Source organism: Anoplopoma fimbria, chromosome 23 (assembly GCF_027596085.1).
Source record: "Anoplopoma fimbria isolate UVic2021 breed Golden Eagle Sablefish chromosome 23, Afim_UVic_2022, whole genome shotgun sequence".
In the NCBI taxonomy this organism is placed as follows: Eukaryota; Metazoa; Chordata; class Actinopteri; order Perciformes; family Anoplopomatidae; genus Anoplopoma; species Anoplopoma fimbria.
The window spans coordinates 569,470-586,523 of NC_072471.1; the positions used below are offsets into that span (position 1 = coordinate 569,470).

Below are 17,054 nucleotides of genomic sequence, written 5' to 3' on the forward strand. Positions count from 1 at the left end.
CTTAAAGGACCCTTAAATGTTAATAAGCCACGAGTGGTGAGTTTAAGGGTTTTTTAACTTTAAGGGGTTTTGTTTAAGTTATTTTTTATTTTTTAAGCAACATTAAAGGACTGTAACATATTAAGGGATTTTAAATAGATTTTCTGCACAGATTAAGAGGTTTCTAAGAGTAAAAATCTAATCCTAAATTACCCTTTAATTTCAACCTTAAAAGCCTTAAATTGTCAGTTAAGGTCCAAGTTCAGGGATTCTCCTAAACTTCAATGGATAAAGTAATGAACTATAATAAATCCAAGGATTTGAATAGATTCATTTCACAGTTTAAGAGATTTTTTTGTTCAGTTTAAACCAAGCAGATATATTACAATGCATACATTTCTCCATTAATTAATCCTTAAATTTTAAAATACCTTAATTATATTTATAAATTATAATTATATCATTTTAATGTGAATTCAGTTTAATAGTTATATTTCTACTTGACTGTTTTTTTCAATCTCCATCAAGCTGCTCTGAGAAAAACTCAACACGCAGCTGGAAGGCTTTTATTGTGAAAGTATTCTTTATTGATCGTAGGTAAACATCTAGAAAGTAGAAGTGTTATGAATTAATAGATGGTATATACTGAATATATTAAGACGTCAGGTACAGAAGATAGTTATGAATAACGTTTGTCTTTTCAAAATGAGATAGTTTCATAAAAGAATGTTTGTGTCTGAAGCTAAAGAGATGAACCCGAGCGTAGCGGCCATCTCGGCTCTGGCCGTCCTCAGCATCCTCCTCATCAGCCTGCTGGGTCTGTTGCTGCTGATCCTCCGGAAGAAGCACCTGCAGATGACCAGGTACTCCAACACCTTCATCACCACCATGACCGTCAGGGTGGGGTTAATGGGGACTGAGAATGTGGTTAATGGGGACTGAGAATGTGGTTAATGGGGACTGAGAATGTGCTTTATGGGGACTGAGAATGTGGTTTATGGGGACTGAGAATGTGGTTTATGGGGACTGAGAATGTGGTTTATGGGGACTGAGAATGTGGTTTATGGGGACTGAGAATGTGGTTTATGGGGACTGAAAATGTGGTTTATGGGGACTGAAAATGTGGTTTATGGGGACTGAGAATGTGCTTTATGGGGACTGAGAATGTGGTTTATGGGGACTGAGAATGTGGTTTATGGGGACTGGTTTTATGGGGACTGAGAATGTGGTTTATGGGGACTGAGAATGTGGTTTATGGGGACTGAGAATGTGGTTTATGGGGACTGAGAATGTGGTTTATGGGGACTGAGAATGTGGTTAATGGGGACTGAGAATGTGGTTTATGGGGACTCAAAATGTGGTTTATGGGGACTGAGAATGTGGTTTATGGGGACTCAAAATGTGCTTTATGGGGACTGAGAATGTGGTTTATGGGGACTCAAAATGTGGTTTATGGGGACTGAGAATGTGGTTTATGGGGACTGAGAATGTGGTTTATGGGGACTCAAAATGTGGTTTATGGGGACTGAGAATGTGGTTTATGGGGACTGAGAATGTGGTTTATGGGGACTGAAAATGTGGTTTATGGGGACTGAGAATGTGGTTTATGGGGACTCAAAATGTGGTTAAGGGGAATTCAAAATTTGGCTTATGGGGATTCAGAATGTGGTTTATGGGGACTCAAAATGGGGTTCGTGGGGACTGATAATCATTCAAATAAAGATCAGCGTCTTGTAGCCGGCAGACAAAATACAATCATTGAAGTCTGTAACTGACATGTTTTAAAGCTCCAAAGAAAGTTTGACCAAACACAAAGTGAAACATCCTCTATTCATAATAATGAGTTGGTAGCAGAAGTTTTCGTAGAAGTTTCCATAGTTTCAACAGAACTGTTTTCAGCTAAAATGTGTGATGAAAACATTTGGTATCAACACTGTTTGAATGTTTGAGCTTTGAGGTTACGTTTAGCAGAACAACTCCCTATAAATATAGATTTTTTTTTCAGATTTGAACTTCCTCTTGTCATGAAACTAACCACCATGAATAACTTCTTCATCATTTATCTATGTTTTAACACCCAACACAGTTTAAAGTTTCTATTATAGAAATCTACAAGTTAGTGTGACAGAGATTATAACCTGAAACTTTCCATTTATGTCTTCATCAAAACAGCTGGAGAGATTTAAAGGGGCTGTTAGCAGATTATAGAGTTATATTTTATAGCGAATTAATGTGGTTTATGGGGACTCAGAATGTGGTTTACGGAGACTTGTTTTCCTGATTATCTCAACAACTGGTGCAGGTAGTAATTATTAGTGATCATCCCATCATATCAAACTGTTTCAGTTATTTTCATTACATAAACCACTTCCTCTTTTTACTAATCCGTCATCAAATTCTTCTGACTTCCTCAAAGTCACGCTTCTCACAAACGTTTCCACCCGTGTGACGCTTTTGTTGGTGTTTTCTGTTTCAGAGAGTGTGGAGCGGAAACCTTCGTAAACTTTGCTTCGTTTGAACGAGACGGGAAGCTTCCTTATAACTGGTAGGACCCTCCTCCTCTTGTTTTCATCTTCAGACCACTGAGACGAGTTTGAGTCACATCTTTGAGTCAGAAGCTGAAATGAAAGGATCACTTCACAGTCCAGAGATCCTCTGTTTGGATGTCAAATCCGGTCTCTGCAAACCCCTCAAAGACCCAATCAGAGGCAGATTAGCGGACCGGCGGAGGATGAGGAGGCAGATTAGGGATTTGAACATACAGATGTTAGCTTGTCTGTGGCGCTTTAAGCAGCGCGATGATGATGATGATGATGATGATGAAGAGCTCAGCCCCCCCATGCTAGCTTTGTTTGACCATCTGAAATGAGGTGTTTGCTGATGAAAGCTCAGGATTTCCCTTAATCTCAGATTAAAGGGACAAAATGTTGTTTTTGGAGTTTAGTTGTGTTAAATTCTACTAAACAAGAAATTTTATTTATTCATTAAAATGAGAGCGTTTCGAAAGAAGAAGTGAAACGTGTCTCACGTGGCGGCTGACGGATCAGAGTCAGTCCGACACGTTTAATTCACCATCAGTTTGTGATTAATATAACAGCTGAAAGACGGTCAGTTAAGGCAGAACCTCGGCTTCCATCTGCTGTCGTATTTGACCTTCCTTCATTAAACGCACAAGTCCATCAGAGTCTCATCTCACTGTGTTGGTGTAGTTGTGTTAAAGCTTTGACTGTGCATGTCAGCAGTGACAGCCGTGTGGATGTGAAGAGATATCTCACCACTGATGCAGATAAATGTGGACAAATATCTTCATGAAACAAGACTCATGTTTAGGACTTTATGCACCAACTCCCAAACTGATCATGATAATGGATCACTCAAAGAAAAACTGGTGCAAAGTGAACAATACTGAATGTTTTGTGCACAATAAATAAATAAAGGTGGTTACATAATAACTCCAACAACACGTCATGAGCTCTTAAACAAATAGCTTTACACCACTGGTATGTTCAACTTTTCTTTTGTATCCAGTTGATGCAAAATGTTAATGTAACTGAATTAGTTAATCCCAAGAATCTTGTTTCGGATGTTACTGCATCACATGAAACCCTTCAATACTTATGCTGATACAGCACCGGATTTTCACTTCTGTTACCAAAACAACACTTTTTTAAATGCAAAAACCCTTTTAAATTTAACAAAAAAAGCCTAAATTGTTAGCCGGACAATTCCTTTTTCTAAATATAAAACTGAAATAATTATAATTTAAATGATGAGCTGATTTCAACAATCAGCACGGACACAGTTTTTGATATTTAATTCACATTTCAGTCTGTTGTGTTAATGTTTCTGCTCTGGAGCTTCATGTTCAGGAAAACATGAAAAAAAATTCCAAAGATTTAACTTATTCTTTCATTCATTCATTATTTTGACTATTTTAAAGGAGTTGAAAGAACTAAAACAAGAACAGCTGGAGGTGAAATCGGGTTGAAGTGAACTCCCACTCTCTAGATTGCTCTGATGTTATTCCAGGTTTAAATGTATCTGCATCAGTGGGGTCACGACCCGAGCAACACTAACGTTAAACACGTCATCGGGTGGTTAAGGTGGCCGTCACACGGTTTGACGTCACCACTGAGCGGCAGAATGAGGACTGTTGATGATGGCGTCCTGGGCTGAGTGTTGCATTGTGGGCCGGGCCGGGAGGACGCAGTGATGTCACAGACTCGGGGCCGGAGGTTGAGACAGAGTGGCCATTGACGTCCGGCAGCAAACAGACTGCTGTTGTCCCTCAGCGAGACAACGGACGCTCTCTGAAAAGGCTGCATGATGCATTAACTCTGTGTTCAGCACTAATGTGAAGCTCTGTGCCTCTTTACTAACGGAGCACCATGTTCTGTCCCCAACCTGTCGCCTCCTGGTGTCTGTTTTTCTTTATTTTTTTACTTGTTTGTGCTTTATTTTATTTTTTATTTGAACCCCCTTCAGGCGAAGAAGCCTCTTTGCCTTCCTTACCCTACTGCCATCCTGCCTTTGGACTGACTATCTTTTGGCTTTTTATATTAATCCTTGGTAAGTAAGCCAAAATCACTTCACTTCAGGGGCATGTCTAAGCAGAGCCACAGCCCACAGTATTGATCAGAGACATTGTTCACTCTACATTTGAACCTAAGTGACCTCAGTGCGGAGTCCTCGGATCATCTCTGGATCCAGAACTAAAGGATGAGCCTGGTGATGGTCATTGTTTTCCTGTTGTCAACAAATCCCATGAAAAGACCAAAAGCAACAACATATTAACAGATGTGGTGCACCTCAAGGCTCAATTCTGGGGCCTGTCCTTTTCCCTATTTAAATGTCTCTCTTTAATAACTAGATGAAATATAGAATTTCATACATACGCAGATGATATGCAGTTGTCAAAACCAAGCCATCCAATAGGCCCAACCTTCTACCTTTACGGAAATCCGGATCTTGAACGTCATCCGTCGGTATAGAATCAAAACTACTGAGGACACTAGAAGGCGTCACCTGAACATGTTGTTTGGGGGTATTTGCTGAAATTACTTTTTCTTTGCGGGTGGTCTTTACTTCTACTACTTTACAGAGTTTATTCCAGGCTGATAACAGATTTTAAATGTTGTTTAGTCTTTTGTTATGGTCAGTTTGTCACCTATTATGAAATTAACTCAGCTCCTCTAAAAATCTAATCTGGTGTTCCACAAGGATCAATTTTAGGCCCTTTGTTGTTCTTCATTAACATAAGTGATCAGGCTAAACTTTGTAAACTGGTATTTAATAATTTATTTGCAGACGACACTAGTATTTGTTTTATTACAGAAACCTTAATAACATCACTGCCAGTTGATTTTTTCTCATTGTGGAAAGTGATGTTATTTTATTAGTCCCTAAATCAAAAACCAAAAGTATTGGGGTTTATTTAGATATTGTTTTTAACAATAGTATGATTTCATTTACAACAGCAAAAAAACAGAATGATAAATTGTCAAATAAGATACGTACTCAATGTCTTAATTAAGTTTTCATTACTTAATAAACATTATAAACAAATTTACATGTAGCTAATAGCTACATTATACACACTTGATGGTAACTTCTTTTATTTTTTGATGGTTCAAGTTATTTTGTCACCTATTGATCATTAAATCTGGTAATTTATAATCTATATCTAGGGTTACCTGCCCTGAAACTTTAATACCTTTAATCACAGAATATATGAATGTAGTGTATTTATGTTGTGTGCAAAAAGAATATTAGAAACCAATTTACAAGCATTGTGTAGTTAATTTATGTCAATTAATAACAACCAGGGCCCCAAAATTGAGCCGTGTGGAACCCCAGATTTGGAGAAGAGATGAGTCAATTCCTTCGTATGTGATGTTTACTCCCAGGTTTCAAAGGAATTCATGATTCAATGTTCAGAAACTCAAACTCATCATTTTATTTTGGTCTAAACCAAATTTAAACTCAAACTCATCATTTTTTGTAAATACCGTGCTTGTTTTTTTACCTACCATTGAAATGAACTCATCTTATCCCATAATGAATTATGGTGTTCCACAAGGATCTGTTGTTCTTAATTGACATTAATTATCTTTCTTGGGTTTATAAACATTTCTTGAGGGTCTATGTTATTGTTTAATTTAGCTTTAATTGTGTTTTTGGGCGACGGAGCTCTATGACAACGAGGAAGAAGATTTATCAGGCTTTCAAACACAATACTCGTTAGTGGATTCATTCATTATTGGTTTCAATCTGGGATTTGTTGACAAGAACAAATGATGAAATATCACCAGAGTTATACTCTTAACACTTGAAATGTGCTTTTGAAATAAAAATGCTTTAAAGTCCAGTTTGATTGACGGGAAAACAGGAAGTCAGCAGATCATTTTCTATGACATGTTGAACTTTGTCTTGCAATGCTGTGTCTGTGGTTGAACTCAAAGTCAAACTAACATGTTGCATGTAGCATGATGCTAACTGTTGATGCTAACTGCTGCTTTGCTCCATGTTTGGTGTCTGCATGCCGTCTGTCCTTCTCTTTTTGTTTGTTTTCACTAAAGAAGTAGACTGTTAGAATGTAGTGCTGCCGTTAGCGTAGCTTTTATCTGCTATATATGTTGGTTACATGTTCTATATGTGCATGTTGCTGGTTAAAGGAACACTTGCTGACTACAGAAACCCAAATCTAGAAATATTCCATCAGCTCTGAGCTGGAAGGACATTTGCGGTTTGGAGATCTGTAACAGCGTCAGACAGTGAGTCTTTGCAAATACAGAAGCATGAAGTGAAAAAGAGAAACTACTGTAAATGTAAAAGGCTGCATGTTTGTTGTTTGCATCAAACAGGAAACAGTTTGTTTGAGATGAATTATTTAAATGCATCACTGAGCATGATATTGATACTCTGATGTGATATTAGGATCGGTTGTTTTTTAGGGTTTGACCGACGGATGGTTCCATACTGGTTATGTTTGCACAAAACTACAATTTTGAATTAATTTACAATCTTCAGTTTTATGTTTAAAATGCACTAGTACTCTGAAAAATGAAACTGCATTGGCAAATAATTGACAATAAAATGTGAAATCTATTTTTTATTTTCCAATTTTCAGACAACTTAAACCTGTAAAGGAAGTTGACAACTGGGCATTTGAAGTTTATCTAAATATCCTTATTCATGTCCTGATTATTCACATTTGATAGTAATACTAATAAGCCTCTATTTTGACATTTGTGACTGTGATGAACAATCACGTTTCTCTTTCAGTTAAAAGTGGGACAAAAATCTAATTCACATGCAAAACCCAGTTATCAATGCAGACTGCATTTTGATATTGGCATTGATTTCCATAAATTTCATTAAATCAGATTTGAAAACCTGAAACCAGATTTTTCTTGTGGCCACTGATTACAGCAGGTGTCACCAAATAAATCCTGAAATAATAACAATATTCTACCATAAAGTGCCTGATGATTCTGATTATTGAACCGTCATATTTAAACATTTTGATTAACAACATGGTGGCGATCAACAAATTAAATCTAAGAATATTATATTTTATTAAGAATTGAAATATCACCATCAATAAATGATTTAAAACTCCACATCGGTCAAACCCTAATGTATCATATTTAATATGTAATATAGTTATCACAATGAGGAACTTCACATGTTTGTATTTTATAGGAGCAAGACAGCTTTAAAGAAACGGAAGCTAACAAGGTAACAAGACTAAACTCTGTCAGTCTGTGGGCTTCTTCATCCTGTGCTTTATTAATGTATTTATGTGTTTGTGTGTGTGTTTGTGTGCGTGTTTGTGTGCGTGTTTGCTGCTATTGCATTAATAACAGCCTTCTGCCAGAAACAGAGAAACACAAACGGTTTAATCCTGAAGATTAAAGTGAAACTGAACCATCACAATATTTAACATTCAGTCAGAAAGAGGAAAGATGGATTCATAAATGTAAGAAATGAATATTAAAGCACAATAAAACTTAAGCCGTGGTTCCATGTTGTTCCAAACGGTCCAATGAATATTGTCTTTATATGAGATCTTGTCCGTCATGCTACCAGTCCATTGACTTCCCTTTTCTTAAATGTTCTCGTTATTAAATCAAAGATGTGTTGAGCTCTGGAGAGTTATCCTCACATATGATTTATATATTTAAATAAATACAAATTCATGATAATCTGCCCAATGGATTTTGATCTTCGTGTGTTTTAGTTGACCGTTGTTGGATATTTGTGTCATTAAAAACAAACATCAATCTGTTGAAGGTGTAAATATGAAGCTATCATATTTACATTTATGTATTTTCTTACATATTGATGTTTTCTTGTCTTATTTCAGTCCCGTCCAGCTGGACGACTTTGACTCGTACTTCAAAGAGATGAGCAAAGACTCCGCCTACAAGTTCTCTCTGCAGTTTGAGGTAAAGAAGGTTAAAAACAGACGAGCTGTTTCACGTTTCTGTCTCCGTTAACGTTTCTGTCTCCGTTAACGTTTCTGTTTCTGTCTCCGTTAACGTTTCTGTCTCCGTTAACGTTTCTGTTTCTGTCTCCGTTAACGTTTCTGTCTCCGTTAACGTTTCTGTCTCCGTTAACGTTCACTCATTCTGTTTCACACGTCGTTGTGTTTCTAGGAGCTGAAGAGTGTCGGTCTGGATCTTTCCCATGATGCAGCAGACCTGCCCATCAACAGGCCCAAGAACAGATACACCAACATCCTGCCCTGTGAGTCTCCGACCGCAAAGCATCATGGGTGAAAGAGGACAAACTAAAGAACTACGTTTATATTAAGAGAAACGTGATGAAACAAATGTGAAGGATCATCAAACAAATCAGATTAATTGATGAGAGTAACATCACATTAACGAGTCTGATGATAAAGATCATCATTCATATTCACAAACGAATCAAACACAGAACATGAAGATGTTTTTGTTTTATGAAACAAATCTTTAAATCTTTGAATCTTTTTTTGCCTCCAGACGACTTCAGTCGGGTGAAGTTGCTCTCGATGCACAACGACGAAGGTTCAGACTACATCAACGCCAACTACATACCTGTGAGTCACTTTATGAATAAAAATAATAAACAGGAACACAACTATCAAAGATTTAAAAAGCATTTCATAGATGAAGAATATTTCTACATATCTCCACATATATATATATGATATATATGTGACTGTTAAAATAATAAACAAATAAATAAAGAGCAGCTCTGTCCAGGTTTGTTATTTAAATCAAGTTGATCTTAAAGATGTAAATCTCTTCTTTGATGGAAAGAACAGAATAAATATGTTCCTCAATCCCACAAAGAAATAAGTCAAATGAAACATTAGATCAATAAAATGAAATAAAGTTTGTCTATGACGGTAAAAATGTGTTTTTTGTGACCTTCAGGGGTACAAAAACACGAAGGAGTACATCGCCACTCAGGGTCCGCTGCCCGAAACCCGGAACGACTTCTGGAAGATGGTTCTTCAGGAGAAATCTCCGATCGTCGTCATGCTGACTCAGTGCAACGAACGCCGGAGGGTGAGTACATTTACTCTAGTACTGTAAGTACTGTAAGTACTGTAAGCACACAGTGAGGTACTTGTACCTAACTTGAATCTTTTTCATTTTCATCTCACTTTCTACTTTTATCTGACAGCTTCAGTTAGTGAGTTTAAAAATGAAGCTTTTTACTCAAAACATGTGAAGAGCTTATAAAATATGATGTTTATTCAAGTCCATTAATCAATGAGTTCATTCAATTATTCCATCCATCAATTAATGGATGAACAGAAAATGTATGGGAAACTATTTTAATGGTTAAATTCATTTTTCCCACAAAAACATTTTCTGGTTCCAGATGTAACAATGTTAAATTTATAAATATGTATTTATAATTAAAATAAGATTTATTTATATATTATTATAAATAAATATTTCATATATGTGTTTCCAGGTGAAGTGTGATCACTACTGGCCGTTCACAGATGAGCCTGTGATGTACGGAGAGATCAGTGTGGAGATGCTCTCTGAGGCCGAGTCTCCAGAGTGGACCATCAGGAAGTTCAGACTGGGATACGTGAGTACCGGTTTCTCAACGTGGGTTCTTCCTCTCCGTCATGTTTAAGGTCCGAGCGTCTCGGTCGTGTTTGTCTCCTGCTGCAGGCCGACGAGTCCCAGGACGTCCTCCACCTGAACTACACCTCGTGGCCCGATCACGGCGTCCCCACCGTCAACGCCATCGAGAGCATCCTGCAATTCGTCCACATCGTCCGTCAGCAGGCCAACCGGACCAAAGACCCCGTCATCGTCCACTGCAGGTCAGGACTCCGCCCCCAAAGAGAAAACATCTTGGTGTTATAAAATGATAAAGTTCATATATAAACGACGTTGTGAGCGCAGAAAATAACAAAACCTGGAGGACTTATGTTCTGTGGCCTTTTTAGGACAAATCTCCGGCTCAGACTGATTTGATTAACTTGCAAATTTGCAGATGACTAACAGCTCTATATATAGGGATATTTTATGGTTGTTTGTGTAACACCATTGAGAAACAATAATGTTATTATTATAACTGTTATTATTCAAGTTTCCATCAGAGTACAGTATTATCATTAAGCTAACTGCTGTGAGACAGATGTAGTAATGTCCATCATGTCGTCCTGGTGTCTGTGCTTCAGCGCTGGAGTCGGCCGGACGGGAACCTTCATCGCTCTGGACCGTCTGATGCAGCACATCAGAGAACACGAGTTTGCAGATATCCTGGGGATGGTGTCTGAGATGCGTTCACACCGTCTGTCGATGGTCCAGACTGAGGTGAGATCTCTGCACAGAGCCAACACGTAGCGTTAGCATAGAGCTAACACACACGTCTCCGGCTGCTGAAACTCACCACTGTGAGTCTGTTTTGTCTGCAGGAGCAGTACGTGTTCATCCACCAGTGCGTCCTGTTGATGTGGCAGAAGAAGAAGCAGCAATCCGTCACCTCTGATGTCATCTACGAGAACGCCAGCAAAACATAATGATGGAAGCTCCTCCAGACGTGAGTCACATGACCGTCCACATGACACGGGAGAGAACAGCTGACGAGACACATAAATAACACAACACTACAAAACATCTACTCAGACTGTTTGTATCTCACTTCATCAAAAGAATGTATGTATGTATGTGTATATATATATATATATATATATATATATGTATATATATATATACGTATATATATATATATATATACATATATATATATACATGTATACATAGATACAAAAGGTATGAGCTTTTATTACAATTTTTATAACAAACTGTACATTCACATGAAATGTTTATGAAACTTCTTATGACGTACTGATTTAATGAAGATTTTTCTTAATTCTATGAAAATAATTTAATCGGTAAACTATGCCTTACTATGACTGTTTATAACATGCTATACTATGACTGTTTATAACATACTATACTATGACTGTTTATAACATGCTATACTATGACTGTTTATAACATACTATACTATGACTGTTTATAACATATATACTATGACTGTTTATAACATACTATACTCTGACTGTTTATAACATGCTATACTATGACTGTTTATAACATACTATACTATGACTGTTTATAACATACTATACTATGACTGTTTATAACATGCTATACTATGACTGTTTATAACATGCTATACTATGACTGTTTATAACATACTATACTCTGACTGTTTATAACATACTATACTATGACTGTTTATAACAGACTATACTCTGACTGTTTATAACATACTATGACTGTTTATAACATACTATACTATGACTGTTTATAACATACTATACTATGACTGTTTATAACATGCTATACTATGACTGTTTATAACATGCTATGACTGTTTATAACATGCTATGACTGTTTATAACAGACTATACTATGACTGTTTATAACAGACTATGACTGTTTATAACATACTATACTCTGACTGTTTATAACAGACTATACTCTGACTGTTTATAACATACTATACTCTGACTGTTTATAACATGCTATACTCTGACTGTTTATAACATACTCTGACTGTTTATAACAGACTATACTATGACTTTTTTAGACGTTCTACACTATAACACTTTAATGGCATACTATACTTCAAGGACCTTACAAGGATTCAAGGAGATTTTTATTGTTGCACAAGAAAAACATGACAAACGAAAATCAGTGCATTCCTGTGCATTTTTTTAGTTAACAGTAGCAACAAAAACAATTCTCTGTACCATATGATACAAATCTTAACATAAAACTTTTAACATCAGAGAAACACTTTCCAACCACTTTAACTATGTTAAGCCCCGAAAACCATTGATGTAAACTGTGGTCATCCGTCATGTGCAGCTTGATGTGGGAAAAACAAAGGAGCCAAGTCTCTGTAAAGATGGTGGCTTGGTATGAAGTTTAGATGACATGCTATACTATGACTGTTTATAACATGCTATACTATGACTGTTTATAACATGCTATACTATGACTTTGTTTAACATACTATACTATGACTGTTAACCACAGATATTAATTAAACAAGCTTCCAAATGTGACTAAAAATGCCTTTTCCTTGTGTTGCAGGATTCCACCAAACCCCCTGAGCTTCAGGCATCCATCCTCTGCAGAAGAAGAAGATCCGCTTCATCATAAAAAAACTAAGCAGAACATCGACAAAAACAAAAAAGAATCCAGTTTTGGTTTGAATTGGTGTTTGAGCATCGGGATGGAGATCTGCCTTAAGGAGCCTCACTGACTGACCAACATGTTGAACCACAACCCTGAACCCCCCGACCTGGACTGACTCAACGTCAACGTGGAGGGGTCGGAGGTCATTGAGCTCTGTCCTGTGATTGGATGTCTTCACACTGTGTCCGTCCTCGTTGAGGCGACGCGAGGCGGCGTTACAGAGTCAGCAGTTTTTTGTTTTTATGTCTTTTTTTTAATCTCAGGAGTATCTGAAGAAACCCAGCGAGCACACCGTCCTCTTCCTCCGCTTCTAGCCGCCATTCTTCATCCGTTAGCTTTTAGTTCCATCTTAGATCGTGTTCACTTTCTCGCAGCTTTCCTGGCTTTTTGCAACGCCAGAGTCGATGGCGGTATAATTCTGCACGCTGCCGAACACGGCGGACATGACGACGCTGTGTTCGTTAAAAACATGCTAACATGCTAACGAACATTCGACCATGAGGGAAGTTCTAGAGAATGAGCACAAAGTTTCGGTCACGTTGAAGCTGATGTTTGATTCGTTTTTTAATTCAACACTAACAAACATTAACGTGAACGTTTCCGTCCTGGTCGAAGACTTCAAACCTTTGTTAAAAAATAAGCATTCGTAACTTAAATCAAAAGTTTTTGCTGCAGCTGAACGTTCCAGATTTCAGCGTCAATCACTGAAGTATTTCGGTTCAGATTTCACGACAATGCTGCTCGACTGCGTCCGTCAAATCCAACCGCTCAACGTCTGAATGTTTGCTGGGTCAGCACAAGAACTAAAGGGCACAAACAAAAAGAGTTGGAAGGCTTTCTGTGGAAACGCCTCCCGCTGTCGGAGGCCTCTGTCGGAGGCCGCTTTAGAGACACTGGTCGTAGAGCTGTAGTTTGTATTTGCACTGAGGCCTCGGAGGACGAACCCAGCAGCTCCACGCTCTTTCTCACGAGCATCAGGATCTGATCGACGGCTACAATCCTGTTTGGAGACAAACACACGGATCATATCTGACAGAAACTGCAGACAATATTCAGAAAGACGAACTGCCAAAACTAACAACAGATGATATCGAGACCCGATGTTGATAAAACATATCTGAGCTTTCTTCCATCAAACTACCGACATTTAAAAAGGTGCAACTGTTAACTTTAATTCACGACCCTGTGATTCTAGACGGAACAAATATAAAACGTTAAAAAACATGAGGACATTAGGATTTATTCCCCGTTGTTGTTAAAGAGCACCAAAATACTAAACTTTAACAAAATACAGGAATATTAAGTTGGGTCAATTTGTTTTGGTTCAAAATTACAAATATTATATTTGACTTTCAGACAATTCTCATGAAAAATGTTCCCTTTATGATGGGAAATGAAAGTAATGCACCCTGAAGATAATTGTATTAAACACTTAACGGTGTTTAAATGGTTAAAATCACCCAAAATATTTTAACCCTAATATTTTTTTAATCTGAAAATTGCATATCACAAATGTTTACAATAGAATAATTCAGTATTATAGTCTTACTTTTGTTTTAATTGATAGAATTTGGTATAAAAATGCCCCAAATACCAAAATACTGGGTAGTGTTAAAACGTGGAACGGCACCGACAAAGTTTTGTTGTAAAACCAAATTTTGTTTGAATTCTTACATTTTCTTTGCTTACTTCCTTTAGTTTTTTATTTTATTTGAAAATACAACAGAAACACTGCAGGAATGTTTTTGAATTAGAAAGGCTCTCGGGCGTTTTAATAATTCAGTGAATGTTAACGGTAAAAACAGAACCTGATTTTACAAAATGAATCACATTTGGGGTTTGAAGCTTCTCAGTTTGATCTCGGCTCAGACCGAATAATTGTCTTAAAAACACGAATACTGTACAGAAAGTAGTTCTGAAGTGTTTTAGTATCAGAGAACTTCTTCACATTCATTTAGTCATTTATCATCTTTCTACTGAACTTTTGACTTGAAGGACAAAAGAAAACTTCCTCGATGACTGAAGAGAATGTTTACTGAGCAGGTCGACCTCATTCGTTTGACTCCATTCAGGAAGTTCAGGGTGTCGCCAAAATAAGAGCAGAAACATTAAAGACATTAAAAGGTCCAAAAACATCACATGTGATCTTTAACAATTTACTGCCAACAATCAAAGTCACCATTTCCGTTTATAGGAGATAATTGTTTAAACATGTTAAATGTGCCAATAAAGTATAAAGTTAGTTCCATGTTACATCAAAAACAAATAACAGCAGTTTGAGTTTTGAAGGAAACTTTATGATTCCTTGAGTTTATACTTCTGAGTATAAATAAAGATATCAGTATAGTTTCCTATAAAAAAGTTTGTTTAGATGAAATATTTTCATTTAATAATCTTGAGTTTTGTTAAAATGACGTTTAAGTTTAAATTAACAAAACTGCTCAAATACATCAGTGTTTAATCTTTAAAAAATGAAATGCATTAATGAGTAACTAAACTAAACTAAGATTTCAAAGAATCAATGACATGCAGATGTTTAAAGAAACAAATTTGAACTGATTTGTAAATAATGTTTTTAAAAGCGACGTCTTTTAAAACCAGAATCTGGCATTCGGCTTTTGTGTTAATCTCAAAATATAAAACGTTTATGATCGCAAAACTCCCTAAAGTTATATTTTAAATATTGATGAAGCACATTAAATACTAAATCTGATTTGCTGTTTGTGTTATTTTGACAACACCTTGTAACAATAAATGGAAGAAATCGATGAATGTGTAAAAAGGCCGTTGGATGAATTGTGTAAAATGATTCGTGGCCTTTTGGTTGAAACAGCTGAAGTCTCGACCTGTCGGTTGGTTCGTCGTCACGGAGACGGAGGTTTTCACTTAGATATCAAACGTACTGTACATACTACTACTGCTTAACTATTCTGTTTCTACTCGTCATTACAAAGTGATTCTCGTGGAAATGTTGCTTTAGAGGTTTGTTTTTTAAAAGTTGTTGTGTATGTGAATCATCGTCACCTGAGCCAGAAGTTCTCATCGTCACGACGACGGTTTCGGTTTGTCGGACGTTTTTTGGAGAATCGATTGTTTTGAGGAAAACGTCGACACGGAGAACTCGTCTGAAAACGCACTTTGGTTAAAGACGTTGAGCCGCCGTGGTGAAGCTCAGCACCGTCACTCCTCCACCGCTCCTCCTCCCGTCAGTGTTCGTCCAGTCAGACTCGTTCGTCATTGGTGCCATTTTCTTGTGCATTGTGTCACTTAAAAATTTGAGGGATGATTTCAAACTGGGATCGTCGTCACAGATTTTAATGTTTGTGTGTTGGAACAAAATAAAATGTTGCAGTTACTTTTGTCCTATTTCACTTATTTTATGAATGAATCATCTGAGGAGAATTTACAGTGGGGATCTTATGAACAACATTATGATTCAAATTGTGGTTATTTTCCATGCATTAAACTACAGGCCTGTATATATATATATATATATATATATATATATATATATATATATATTAGTTTTCAGATATTTTGACCTGCACTCCCCACGTTTAGCAATTTAAAAAGAAAAGGCTATATACACTACTTTTACATTAATCAAAATTTCTGAAAACTTCTAAATTAACTTTGAAAATTTGACTTGTTCACATATATTTAACATAAGAGGTATATTTATCATATAACTGTAAAAAAGTGGTGACATAACAGCTGCACAGTAATAATGAAGAACTAAAAAATCACATTCCCCCCGATGAGACAGTTTTTCACTTTAACTGCTTAAGCTAACGTAACCTCAGTGTCTTAAGCTAACGTAACCTCAGTGTCTTAAGCTAACGTAACCTCAGTGTCTTAAGCTAACGTAACCTCAGTGTCTTAAGCTAACGTAACCTCAGTGTCTTAAGCTAACGTAACCTCAGTGTCTTAAGCTAACGTAACCTCAGTGTCTTAAGCTAACGTAACCTAAGGCCGTTTCTCAATCAGTGAACTTCTCTGTACTTGTGTCCTCCTGAACTTGTGAAACGTCATCTAGCGGCCCAGGTTCTGTTCCAAAACACAAGTTCATTCAGCCAAGTACGGTCCAGATACCCGGAAGTGTCCTTGCTCCGCCCATTATACCGAGGATGCATCGGAGGAGACTTGTGTGGACTTTGGACAGCCAAGTATCCCAGAATGCATTTCACCAGCAAACAAGAGACGACAGTGGTGGAGACGGCTCACAACTGTCACTTATCATTGTCTAAATACTGCTGTTGTTGTGTAACGGAATATAATTTTAAAAATGTTTTAAGCGAGAATGTAGTTGTTAAGACTTAAAATATGCGGTCAATTTATCAA

The 17,054-nt window shown here is 37.0% G+C and overlaps 1 protein-coding gene across 1 annotated transcript in view; it reads left to right on the forward strand.

The window, feature by feature from the left end:
• ptpro (protein tyrosine phosphatase receptor type O) overlaps positions 1-16,068 on the forward strand; it is a 29,415-nt gene extending 13,347 nt beyond the window's left edge. The window contains exons 15-26 of the mRNA XM_054625036.1: positions 722-842; positions 2,456-2,524; positions 7,684-7,719; positions 8,348-8,429; positions 8,640-8,730; positions 8,988-9,064; positions 9,405-9,539; positions 9,955-10,077; positions 10,164-10,318; positions 10,679-10,814; positions 10,916-11,040; positions 12,609-16,068. Coding sequence (XP_054481011.1) covers positions 722-842; positions 2,456-2,524; positions 7,684-7,719; positions 8,348-8,429; positions 8,640-8,730; positions 8,988-9,064; positions 9,405-9,539; positions 9,955-10,077; positions 10,164-10,318; positions 10,679-10,814; positions 10,916-11,020 — 1,130 coding nt within the window. The 3' untranslated portion in view covers positions 11,021-11,040; positions 12,609-16,068. The remainder of the gene's footprint in view (positions 1-721; positions 843-2,455; positions 2,525-7,683; positions 7,720-8,347; positions 8,430-8,639; positions 8,731-8,987; positions 9,065-9,404; positions 9,540-9,954; positions 10,078-10,163; positions 10,319-10,678; positions 10,815-10,915; positions 11,041-12,608) is intronic.
• Positions 16,069-17,054: the final 986 nt, after the last annotated feature.